This window comes from Schistocerca piceifrons, chromosome X, assembly GCF_021461385.2.
Source record: "Schistocerca piceifrons isolate TAMUIC-IGC-003096 chromosome X, iqSchPice1.1, whole genome shotgun sequence".
Classification (NCBI taxonomy): Eukaryota; Metazoa; Arthropoda; class Insecta; order Orthoptera; family Acrididae; genus Schistocerca; species Schistocerca piceifrons.
This window is the reverse complement of record NC_060149.1, coordinates 287,818,713-287,832,413: the sequence shown is the minus strand read 5'-3', so window position 1 is coordinate 287,832,413 and position 13,701 is coordinate 287,818,713. Positions and strand designations below refer to the sequence as shown.

The 13,701-nt window shown below is 42.2% G+C and overlaps 1 protein-coding gene across 1 annotated transcript in view; it reads left to right on the top strand.

The window, feature by feature from the left end:
• Nucleotides 1-11,136, top strand: part of LOC124722119 (protein Hook homolog 3-like) — a 209,422-nt gene extending 198,286 nt beyond the window's left edge. The window contains exon 15 of the mRNA XM_047247325.1: nt 9,283-11,136. Coding sequence (XP_047103281.1) covers nt 9,283-9,414 — 132 coding nt within the window. The 3' untranslated portion in view covers nt 9,415-11,136. The remainder of the gene's footprint in view (nt 1-9,282) is intronic.
• Nucleotides 11,137-13,701: the final 2,565 nt, after the last annotated feature.

Sequence of the window (13,701 nt, the reverse complement as noted above, 5' to 3'; positions counted from 1 at the left end):
GGGTCCGACATGTACTAAATGGACCGCGGCCGATTTAATCTACCACCTAGCAAGTGTGGTGTCTGGCGGTGACACCACATTCCTCCCCCGCAAATCGGCGAACGGTCGTGAGATAAGGCTTCCGCCCGCCGTGGGGAGGACCCCATGTTGACGTATGCGATGAGGTGGGGAGCCTAACAACAGGCGAGGCTGTGCCACCCGCACCCGGCCATTCGGTCCGAGGGGAGCTAGGAAACGCCTGAAAACCTAGTCCAGGGTGCACGTCAACATGCGGTGTATGCGCCTGTAAAGAGACAGGAGGGGCCGAAGTGTCGACCTCCATTGCGTCGGGGTAGCCGACGCGCGATGACGTCATGTGGTCCGGAGCAGGCGAGAGGTCCATGGCGGAGGACAGCTAGTCACGGGAAGCGATCGGCGGCGCGTGACCCTGGGAGGCGCTTGGCGGCTGCAGCAAAGCGTCGAATGCGGGCGGCGTCGGCGGGAGAACAGGCGACGGCGGCTGCGACGGCGGCTGCGGCGGCGGCGCGTCGCCATGGGGCAAAATGGAAGGCATCGTCGGTAACACCTGGGGATGAGGCGAGCCAGTAGATGGGTCCCCAGGGCGCTGACCGGACGGCACCGTCGCTGAAAGCAGATGGGGAGCGGCAGAACCCGTGCGACGACAGAGGCGCAGCTGATTGAGATGCCGACGCACCTCACCAGAGGCCCCCAAAACCAAATACATCGCGCGGCCGAGGCAGCGAAGGATGCGCCCTGCGAGCCAACGCCGTGAACCTCGATAGTTGCGATAAAATACAACGTCGCCTGGAACAAAAGCAGGAGTCTGCCGCTGCACAGGAACCTGATGCGGCGGATGCAGCAAAGACATCAAGGTGCGATGAGGACGACCATGGAGCAACTCAGCCGGCGAGCGACCATCTCGGGGCTGAGAGCGATACGAAGACAAAAAGAGCAACAATGCGTCCTCCCGAGAATGCGACTCTTTCAACTTTAACATCTGTGACTTGAAAGTCCGGACCAATCATTCAGCGGCACCGTTTGACTGAGGCGAAAACGGCGCGGATGTCAGATGTTGAATACCATTGGCCTGGCAGAATGACTGAAATTCTGCGGACATGAATTGTGGGCCATTGTTGGAAACAATAGTCTGCGGAAGGCCTTCAATGCAAAAGATAGCAGACAACGCTTGGATGGTGGCGGAGGACGTCGTGGAAGACATCCGGACAACAAAAGGAAAATTACTGAAGGCGTCGACCAGAACCAACCATCGAGCATTCCAGAATGGACCAGCAAAATCAATGTGCAAGCGTTGCCAAGGGGAAGTGGCTTTTGGCCAAGCAAAGACTTTCCGCGGCGGTGCGGATTGTTGTTCGGCACACGCTATGCAAGAAGAACACATAGTCGTAATCGCAGCATCGATTCCGAACCAAGTACAGTGCTGACGAGCAAGTTGTTTCGTTCGCACTATACCCCAATGTCCTTGGTGAAGAAGCCGTAAAACAGAGGACTGTAACGAACGTGGGACCACGACTCTGGACTGATCATTATCAGAACGCAACAACAAAACACCACGTCGAACAAAAAGTCTCTCCTTGTGAGCAAAAAATCGGCGAACCAACGGATCCGCGATCCGAGACTTTGACAAAGGCCATTGCGTAGCAACAAAACGTAAAACAGTAGCAAGGACAGGGTCAGCAGCCGTGGCTGTAGCTACATGACGAAAATCGATCGGAAACGATTCGACCACTTCATCGGTTTCCGAATCAATGAACATGCAAGCAAGTTCGGAAGAATCGAATGCTTTATCCTCAGCAACCGGCAAACGGGACAACGCATCGGCGTTTCCGTGCTGAGCAGTGGACCGATACAAGATATCGTAGCGGTACTGCGAGAGGAAAATAGACCAGCGAATGAATTTCTGCGCTGTACGCGGAGGTACAGGCTTGTTCGGATGAAAAAGCGATGTCAAAGGTTTGTGGTCTGTGATGATGGTAAAATGACGACCATACAAGAAATCGTGGAACTTAGTAACACCAAACACGAGAGCCAAAGCTTCTTTCTCTATCTGGGAGTAATTTCTTTGCGCAGACGAGAGCAATTTGGACGCAAAGGCAATAGGGCGATCATGGGAGCCAACTTTGTGCGCAAGCACAGCACCGATCCCGAAATCCGATGCATCTACCATCAACAAAAGCGGTTTCCGGGGATCGAAAGGCGTGAGGCAAGTATTAGAAAGCAACGCCGATTTCAACTGGCGAAAGGCGCGTTCGCATTCCGTCGTCCAGAGAAACGGAACACCTGCACGGCGTACGCGATGAAGCGGAGCTGAAAGAGAAGAGGCATTGCGCACATTCACTCACACCTTGTGATTCTACATTGTTCAATGTTCTTGCGACCTCATGACGCAATGCGTGAGGAACATTGCGCGCTCTGAAAAATTTCGGTTGCGCGTTGACCTTCAGTTCCAATTGTGCTTCATAGTTTTTAGCGCAACCTAAGCCCGGTGCAAAAATGTCTGCAAATTCTGCACATACACTAGAAACACTGTCTGTAGGCACAGTTTGATTCACTGATAGCACCTGATTTACAATAGACATGTTAAGCAACTGAAATAAATCTAAGCCAAACAAGTTCACTGCAGAAGAAGAACGAAGAACGTAAAACGACACAAGGTTTGTTTGTCCTTTATATGTTGCAAAAAGAGTGCACTGTCCTAACACAGGAATTGTCTGTCCGGAATAACTTTTTAACTGAACATTTGCGGCACGCAACGGAGGTGCGCCCAGTTGTTTGTACGTGTCATGATTGAGCAATGAAACTGCAGCTTCGGTATCGAGCTGGAATGGGATCACTTTGCCTTCAAAGTCTAAGTCCACAAAAAGTTTATTGTCCTGCTGACGACAAGAGCGACTGTTTTGTGCAATTTGAATAGACACTGGTACAGAATCACTTGCTAATTGACGTGATTTCCGGCGACGTCGACGCACAGTTTTTGTGGGACGAACACAGTCACTGTTAGAGAAAGTGGCACTGGACGAAGTGGAATGAACTACATGAATGTCCATGGGCGAAGGTCCACGATCCTGAGTGTCCTTGGTTCGATTCCGGCGCGAAGCAAAGGGCCTGGAATGATTGTGATTGTCTGATCGGAGCTTTTTCTGGCAAACACTTTGAACATGTCCTTTCCTATTACAGAAAAAGCAAATAGCTTGGCGTGACGGGCAATGTTCACGCGAATGTCTAGTAGCACACCGCGGGCATGATTTCACTGCATTTGTGGGCTGGCGCGGCACACGTGGCTTATAGCGCGGCGGCAGCTGCGTTTGTTTGCTCGAGGGCAGTTGACCGGGCCGCGCAGCTCGCCCAGCGGGCCGGTTAATGTTACACACTGCTGGCGAAGTTTCAAAATATTCCTGAGCACAGTCAAGTGTGTCTTATCTATCCAATATGTCTATCACTTGTTGAAGGGAGGGATTAACTAGTTTCAAAATGTGCTCCCGTATGCGAACATCAGAAACGTTCTGTGCAATTGCATCACGCACCATTGTATCTGAATAAGAAAGACCACAATCACAGTCAAAGGCACAGTCCCTAGTAAGTCCTTGCAATGTTGCTACCCACTCCCTATTAGTTTGACCGGCCGTACGTTTTGTACGAAAAAACGTATACCGTTTTGCAACCACATTAACTGTTTCTTTGAAATAGGCATCTAAAGCAGACAAAATTTCCTCGTAGGACAGAGTTGCTACGTCGCGTCGGGGAAACAATTTCACTATCACACGGTAGGTGGACACACCGACACAAGAAAGCAAAAACGGCTGCCGCTCATTACCTTGAATTCTGTAGGCGGCGAGGTGGAAGGCAAACTGGCGGGACCATTCCCGCCAAGTCTCGTGGGTTTCATCAAAACTTCGAAATGGTGGTGCAACGGCAGGTTGTGGCTGCGGTACCGGTGAAGCGGCGGCGGCCGCATCGGTTTGAGTGGCACGTTGACCCTGGACGAGCTGTCCCAGGGCATCCAATAACGCCTGCATCTGCTGATTCTGCAAGCGATAAAATTCGGACGGTACATCTGGAGAATGTGGCGAAGCCATGACACAAATAAATCAGAGCAATCAGAAAAAACACGTTTCCTTGAAGCCTCGTCACCAATCTGTAGTGACGTAACAAGACTGTTACGCCACTTGAGGTAGCCGAAAGAAAGGCACGCGTACACACACGCCGACAGGCGTCAAGTCTGGAACAGGATAACTACTGAATGGTAGCAAGAAAATTACGTAGCTGCTTTGTACTTAACTTTACTGATCCTTGTGATACATCTCTCTTGACTATACAAATGCGACTCGTAAGATACATGCACTGTTACAATTGGCGCCTTGCTAGGTTGTAGCCATGGACTTAGCAGAAGGCTATTCTAACTGTCTCTCGGCAGATGAGAGGAAGGCTTCGTCCGTATTGTCGCTAGCAATGTCGTCGTACAACTGGGGCGAGTGCTTGTCCGTATCACGAGACCTGCCTTGTGGTGGCGCTAGGTCTGCGATCACACAGTGGCGACACGCGGGTCCGACATGTACTAAATGGACCGCGGCCGATTTAATTTACCACCTAGCAAGTGTGGTGTCTGGCGGTGACACCACAGATTGGCTTTTTGTCCATTTAACTAGAAGTAGAAATACTAGACTGGCGACAAAGTTGACTAATGCTGATATTTAATTGAAGAGACACAGGCTTTGTGCTGACTAAATTAGAAACCAGAACAGCTGATTTACAGAGGCCAGTTGTGTCAAACAACTGATTATCATAAAACTAACATTCAGCCATGTCTAGCCAAACTACTTCATGCCTAAACATGTAAACATGACAGGGAAAAACAGTTTTGGAAATTTAATTTTCATCGTCCAGAAGTTGTCTCACATAAATGCAGCAATTGTGTTGCAAACATATTTTCAAATGTTTCCTGCTTGTGCAGTCTTTGGCACGTAGCTGTCCCACTTGCACAATTCTTTGGAGTAGCACAATGGTGGGTGAATCTGTAATGCTAAGCAGACTTGGCTGCACTCCCAGAATGCAAGTGCATGCTGAGAGCACAGATCTTAGCCAGGTTTGAGTTAGTAGTATGCTGTTGTTCAGTCAGTCAAGAGATTTTGTTATGTTGCTGGCTTTTTTTTTTTTTTTTTACTATCCAATATTTTGTGCTAGAAAAAATATTTTGCTTAGTTAACAGAAGAGCTATTTCTAAAACCTAACTGCATTTTTCAGTAATTTGTGCTGAAAGTAATTGGTAGATTACCTTTTGAAATTTTTGAAAACACAGATAACACTGATAAAGACACACAGTTTTCTGTCTAATAGTTCTCTCCTTTATTGAGTAAGAGTCAATGAATATGTAATAACTTACATAAAGTACCTACTTGAAAAAATGTGTTCCATAAGTCCTCATGATAAATACATCATAATTATTACATTTTAGATTATTTTTTCACTTTACCTGATAGTTGACATGAGCACAGAAGCTACTGGAAGTTTCAATGAGTTGATCGTTATGCTCCATGTTGGTTACACAAACAGCTAACAAAATAACAGCTCACATGTGCAGAACCTCATATGCGTGATTGTGCTACATTCCAGTATTATTAAGCTTGCCGTGGTGTGTGACACAGCTAGTGGTCATTACAGTAATAAAACTGACAGTCCTGATTGATCTTCAGCTCAGAAATTTCAGCTTTTCTAACCACATGCTTGGCTTAGTGTAGTTGATTTGCAATCATATTTGGCACCACCTAGAGTATACATAAAACTTATTAAATGCCACAGAAATAGTGTGTAGAATTTCATACATCATTTCTATGCAAGTGAGATGAACCACTCAGTCATGGAATATAGTTCTTCTAAGGTTCTGCACATCCAGATAACATCTGGAACTTTGGTCCAAATATTTTTCTTTGTATTTGTCATCCTGTTTTCTTGATGTAGTAGTTAATGATGATCTCTCTGTTGTGTAGAATGCTTGTGTAAGAGTAACTGTGTATTAGTGACAAAGTTTTGCTTTATTGGACAGTGATTTCTTGTTGTCCATATTTCAGATAATTGTGTAGGCTTTACACATTTTTTCTGTGGGTTTTTTGTTAGCTACTTTTTTATTGCTAGTGTTTCCAGTTATTTCACCTAGATACTTGAAGTTTTGAACTTGTGTGATGAACTCACATTCATGGTTGAAATCCCCATCTGCTCACCTATGGTTAGGTTTTTCCAAGGCTTCCCTGAATCAATGAAGGCAAGTTATGAGCCTCCCAACAATGCTATCCATGGTACCCTAAAGAGTTTTATGAGCCGCATGATCAGTGATGGATATTTACACCACCAGTTTTCTTGCTTTACATGATCACCAGATGATCATCTCATTATGGTTAGTCCAGATAAATCAGTCAGTTTTCCTATGTGAAAGAACTGGCCTGGAAGGTAACATATATACAGGGTGTTACAAAAAGGTACGGCCAAACTTTCAGGAAACATTCCTCACACACAAAGAAAGAAAACATGTTATGCGGACATGTGTCCGGAAACGCTTACTTTCCATGTTAGAGCTCATTTTATTATTTCTCTTCAAATCACATTAATCATGGAATGGAAACACACAGCAACAGAACGTACCAGCGTGACTTCAAACACTTTGTTACAGGAAATGTTCAAAATGTCCTCCGTTAGCGAGGATACATGCATCCACACTCCGTCGCATGGAATCCCTGATGCGCTGATGCAGCCCTGGAGAATGGCGTATTGTATCACGGCCATCCACAATACGAGCACGAAGAGTCTCTACATTTGGTACCGGGGTTGCGTAGACAAGAGCTTCCAAATGCTCCCATAAATGAAAGTCAAGAGGGTTGAGGTCAGGAGAGCGTGGAGCCCATGGAATTGGTCCACCTCTACCAATCCATCGGTCCCCGAATCTGTTGTTGAGAAGCGTACGAACACTTCGACTGAAATGTGCAGGAGCTCCATCATGCATGAACCACATGTTGTGTCGTACTTGTAAAGGCACATGTTCTAGCAGCACAGGTAGAGTATCCTGTATGAAATCATGATAACATGCTCCATTGAGCGTAGGTGGAAGAACATGGGGCCCAATCAAGACATCACCAACAATGCCTGCCCAAACGTTCACAGAAAATCTGTGTTGATGACGTGATTGCACAGTTGCGTGTGGATTCTCGTCAGCCCACACATGTTGATTGTGAAAATTTACAATTTGATCATGTTTGAATGAAGCCTCATCTGTAAAGAGAACATTTGCCCTGAAATGAGGATTGACATATTGTTGGATGAACCATTTGCAGAAGTGTACCCGTGGAGGCCAATCAGCTGCTGATAGTGCCTGCACACGTTGTACATGGTACGGAAACAACTGGTTCTCCTGTAGCACTCTCCATACAGTGACATGGTCAATGTTACCTTGTACAGCAGCAACTTCTCTGCACTGACATTAGGGTTATCATCAACTGCACGAAGAATTGCCTCGTCCATTACAGGTGTCCTCGTCGTTCTAGGTCTTCCCCAGTCGCGAGTCATAGGCTGGAATGTTCCGTGCTCCCTAAGACGCCAATCAGTTGCTTTGAACATCTTCCTGTCGGGACACCTTTGTTCTGGAAATCTGTCTTGATACAAACGTACCGTGCCACGGCTATTTCCCCATGCTAATCCCTACATGAAATGGGCAGCTACCAACTCCGCATTTGTAAACATTGCACTGACTGCAAAACCACGTTCGTTATGAACACTAGCCTGTTGATGCTACGTACTGATGTGCTTGATGCTAGTACTGTAGAGCAATGAGTCGCATGTCAACACAAGCACCGAAGTCAACATTACCTTCCTTCAATTGGGCCAACTGGTGGTGAATCGAGGAAGTACAGTACATACTGACGAAACTAAAATGAGCTCTAACATGGAAATTAAGCGTTTCCGGACACATATCCACATAACATCTTTTCTTTATTTGTGTGTGAGGAATGTTTCCTGAAAGTTTGGCCGTACCTTTTTATAACACCTTGTATTCTCCATGCTCTCTGCATTACTGACTTCCGTGGAGTAACTATAACTTGATAATCATTTTGGTGATACATTGTCAACAAGCTAGCTGGAAGTGTAAATGTGGCTCGCGAAAACTAACAAAAGTTTGCAAGTTGATGTCCACTATTTGAAGGTTTAATGTGTAGTGTAATGGCTTCTGCTGTTATCACAGTGAAAAGCTTGTGGATGGAGGTACATAGAGGTACAGCATGGTGAAGAGAGGAACAAAAATCATGCCATTGATGTTTCTGTTGTATGACAGACTTTACAGTGACAAAGCTTTGGTTTTAGAACTGAATTTATAATGTAAACAAAGTAAAGAGATGGGAATTAGCCATAAAATGAAAGATTGTTTCCATATAAAGGTATTGAGAAAATTGCACAGGTTACTGTATATGTAAAAAAAAATTTTTAATATCCAATCTGCAAATGAGTGGGACGAAATTTTATCAAAGTAGCATGGAACAAAAGCTGAGGTCAAACAAAAAATCGTCAAATGCGTCATTACATATGTGATGTTCTGTTGCTTTGCAGTACTTAATGAAACTTGATTGGCTAAGTATTTGTAATGCACAGGACTGAGGAAGTAGTTATTGCTAGTATCCACAAGATTTGTTTCACAAGTAATTTGTTTGTATAATACAACATTTGAGAAATACTGTATGCAATGTGCAGTACTTAATGCTACAATGTTCTCTAAATCCACTATGAGTGTATACCGATGAGGTAAATGTCTTTATTGGCATCTGTTTTAAATTGTTGATAGTAATACTTTGTCTTATGACCAGTCTGTCTGTTTCTCTCTGTTTACTATATTCACTGTAGTTTTATCCGGGCCAATACACACATTACAATAGAATCAGCGACATTGCTTCCCATGGTATGCTAGCTTGTTAAGCTACGGAGCTGTACAATCATTCTTCCAGTGCACCATTTGTGAATGGAAGGGAAGGGAGGGCCTGTTGCAGTAAGTAGTGTGATCACCAGTGAAGTCATTCGTGTACCATTTCGTATCCGTATATCTGCAGGTATGCGAGCGTCAAGCCACGTCAAGTAATGAAAGTAAAAGTACTCATACTGTTTTTTAAACACTGTGTTCGTCAGCTTTGAAATATGTTCTTTACAACTAAACCATACATTTGCATCAGTTAATGACAAATATATTTTGTAGTTTCTTCTTTGTGCTTAATTTTATTTGTTACATTGTTGCAGAGTTTGACTCTCCAAAGTGCAGCTGTAGACCACAGAATTGCAGCCCTCAGTTCTGGACAGGGGCAATCATTCCTTGCAAGACAACGGCAAGCTAGCGGTCGGGGTGTTGTGCACAGCCTGGAGTCTCGCTGACTTTGAGCCATGCCATGGCAAAAATAGGGTTGTGGTGGTCCTGAATGTGAAATAGTCAGAGTAACTTACGGACAAGCTGTAGAAATTATGAAGTTGTTAACTTGCTTCTGAAGCAACTTGTTTTCTTTTAAAATATCGTCCTTCATTCTAGACTATTTATTTAATAAGAATCTAAAGCAGACTAGATTTGTTACAGAGATACATGTCCAAAATTCAACTTTTCTATCTTTATGGACAAAGCTTATAAAATTTCTTTAAGTCTTACCAGAAATTGGGATTATTTATGCTGATGTGATTCCTGTTATTTTTGTTATAGTTTTAAATCTGAAGTCATATTGTATTCCAAAGAGATTCGTGTTAATACCTTATGAGCATTGTTTGCCTTCTAAGGACCAACTTTATACTGATGGTTTCTTTTTACTCTGTGATAAAACGTTTGGTTATTGTGTTCATGAAATTTATAAGGAACAAGTCATATATGTGTGAAAAATTGATTATTTTGATAATGTACAAAATGTTTTATGAATTTGTAATGTGTATTTTAATAGCCTAGTCACTCCACAAAAAGTGGAGAGTGTGACTTATAATGGAAGGCTGTTACTTCCGGTGTGCTTTGCTTTTTATACTTAATTGCTGATTTCACAAAATGTGGAAAAGGTGACTTAACATTGGATGAATGTCACTGACAAGACACCATGTTTTTTATACTTAATAACGTTACTCTCATTAAGGCCAGTTTTTTAACAGACATGCTCCTTCATACAGTGCTGAAGATGTGAAGAACATGTACCCTGGCGTGTGGTTTCCGTGTGTGTGTGTGTGTGTGTGTGTGTGTGTGTGTGTGTGTGAGAGAGAGAGAGAGAGAGAGAGAGAGAGAGAGAGAGAGAGAGAGGGGGGGGGGGGGGGCTTCTTTTCATGTAGTTCTTGGACAATCATTTTAATGCTGGGAATTTGTGCTAACCTATTGAAGTTGGGGTATTGAATAAAACAGTGTGAATCATAAGTTGTGAAAAAGTGAACATTGATGTCTCTTCTCAGAGGTTTCTGAAGAAGGAAAAGTTGAGATAAAGGTTTACTTGTTGTTATATGTACTATAGTGTGGTAGTACTGTGTATGGATGGAAGTTCATGCGAGGCATGTAGTTATCTTAGAAAATGGGAGTAGAGAGAAATACACATACACCAAGAATAAGCAATACCAAATACATTGGAAAGTACAATAAGGGGGCCAATAAAGATTTAACACCATGGGAGACTTATAAACAAATTTTGAAGAAGTTGGTCAAAATGCTAGGTTTAGTTGATGTAAAGAAATATAGCTTGTAGAAAGATATAAACATTATCTGAGATGCCATATAGGTATGGCAATAGGAAAATATATGGTATGAAATAGAATTTTACCAGTCTTATTATGAGAACAACGAGTCTACCCCTCTTTTCACCTTCAAAGGAAAATGGTATAGGCCTACACTTGATAATTCCACCCTTCCCCTGTCTTTATTTCTGAAGCCATACACATGTTGTTTTATTTTGTCTTTTAATTTGTTGTTTGATTGCATATAATGCACTCAAATTTTTCTGGTGTCGTATCACATCATGGCTGTTGTGAGATAATTTTAACTTGATAGAGATGCACCAATGATTTACATATGTTATGATTAACTGATGTTGCCATTCTTCATACATTCTCTTGTATGAAGTATTTAATGTGCTGAGGATGATTTTCTGTACAACATCTGACAAAATCCAATCAAAATATGATTTACAGTTAAAGAGTGAACCATATTATCTGATTTATTTTATGTGGATTCATTCATGTATCTCCATTGTTCAATATGATGAAGGAATTGCTTACGGCTTTGATTAAAGAACAGTGCTGGCATTTGTGTGAAGGAGCCATTTAGAGAAACTGGCTGTTGATACAAGGTAGAAAGTATGATCCGTTTCTGTGTATTCTGTAGACTATCTCTGTTACTCCAGCTGTTGTGTTGTTTTGCAGACTTAATTACTGGATGTAGGCTGCTTTAAAATGTTTAGCATTTAAAAAATAATTTTTGCTTGATTGCAGTAGACATAGTGCTGCCTGTTTTTGAAGAAAATTGGTGATCTATTTTTGACAGTGTGTATCACTTTTTAAGTACATTTTATTTTTGAAAGCTGACAATATCATTGCAAAATTTGCATTGTTGAGTTGATTTATTTTTTTATGATTTTTCTTGTATTCATTATGTCAAGAAGGAGCCCAGAGTGATTTTAAAGAAATTTTAAAACAATATTGACATTATACATACCTTGAACTCTGCTGTTAAATCTGATAGTAGAGGTGGGAAATGTGGCAACGTGGTGTTTTACTAAACAGTGTCTCATGGCACGGAATTTTTCCACACTTTGGAATGCACACAGTCTTTCACAGTGTCAGATAAAAATTCTTTGTAGAGATCAGCGATCATTATAGATGTTCAGTCCAAATTGCAGTTTACTTAATTACCTTGTAAATAATGTATTTGAGTTAACACCCATCATCAAAATCTGTAATAACAAAGAGCAAATTAAAACATTGAGCATATACCTAATCACAATATAATGACTACATATTTGAAAAGTTATACTTAACTAGAAATAAATAAAATAGATATGGTACAATGGATCATATCACGATTATTGTGGTGTGTTTAAGTAGGGGAACCTAAGGTGGTTTGGCCCACTTTTTAAAATGCATGTTGTAACCCCCTGAATATTTAGAGTACCTACCTGGTTTATAAAAACTGTTCTCCATCTTGTAAAAATAACTTTAGATCGGTTTTGTCTAACGGCTGAAATATGGGCCAAAGCTCCCTGACTACGGGAGGCCTCCCCGATGGTAAATGTATTAATTATGTCACGCAAAACAGTTGAGTATAAAACATACCTGTGTATAGTTCTAATGTACATCCATTGCTGAAAATGTGACAGGAAACATTATCTTAGAGGCACTATGATGCATTCCTCAAGTTAAAACTGGGTTGGGTAATTTTCTAGCAACTCTTAAAATAGCTACACAAGCTTCATCAATGTTAGGAGAATGAAAATAGTTTGATTTGGGTGCTACTCTTCTCAAAAACTTACTTTGCTTTCACTGCCGTTTATAAATTTTAATACATAAAAGCATCCCTCTCTTTTTCTCATATCAAATTTCAAAAGAACATAGTCCTTCACTGAAGTCTGGAAATTCTTGGAAATCCTCATCATCTTCTTATGTTAGGAGAGGTTGTTTCACTGTTTTTGCAGCACTTTTCTGATTTCTTTTACTTAGCCTTTCAGCATACTCCTCTTCAGTGACTTTTATGATGGGTGTGTCAGTCATAATTCTACTGAAACATCTTTTCTACCAACTTCAGTGTTATTTCTTGGACATGCTCTTGGAAATGGTCTGACTCCCTATAAAGATAAGTAGACTATTTTCTCAGTAATATGACGAGGTTTCTGCAGCAGTCTGGCTACATTTCCCATGAGTTTCAAGAAAAGTTTTAGATACAGAAACTGCTGTGTGGCCTTGCAAAGGTGTAAACATAACTGCATTATTCTCTATGGAAGTGGATGCTACTGCAGTGTCCTCCATAGAAGTAGATGGTCCTCCGTAGAAGTGGCTGCTGTCGGAAGCCCCTTGTAGAAGTGAATGCATTTGCATGAACGTCCTTACAAGTTAATGTGGCTGCTACCTTTTCTGTAGAAGGGGAGGCTGCGTCCACATATGATCTATCTATAACATATGACTCAAAAAAAATCATCCTCAGTAAAAATGTTGGTGTTAAATGGCCAAATACTAGTGCAGGCAAAACCTTTGTGGATATTAACTGTGTTAAATGCATGAGGAAACTCCATTCCAACCAAGATGAGTGAGCATATAGTCATCAGTCACTTTATTATAAAAGATCTTAAAATGACCGAATATAGCCCTAGGGGGTGCAATCTGTGATTAGTACGAGGTGGTAGAGTCAGTAGTGTTATTCCATTATCCTTGACATTCATTAGAACTTTTGGAGTGATGTGTGAGGCATCATTGTCAAGTGTAATTACTGTTGGTTGACCAATGGATGTTTTAGAGCATTTGATGAAGTGAGTAAGAAAATTCTTAAAATTCTTGCCAGTCATCCACCCTCTGTCATGACAGCAGAACTCCGATCCTGGAGGAAAACCAACTTTGTTGTTAAAAGTGGATGCTCTTTCAGTACTTGTAGGTTGTGGAGTTCACAGAGTAATTTCTTGTTCCATAGCATGAAACCAAGGAGACAATCATAACTTGTTGCTT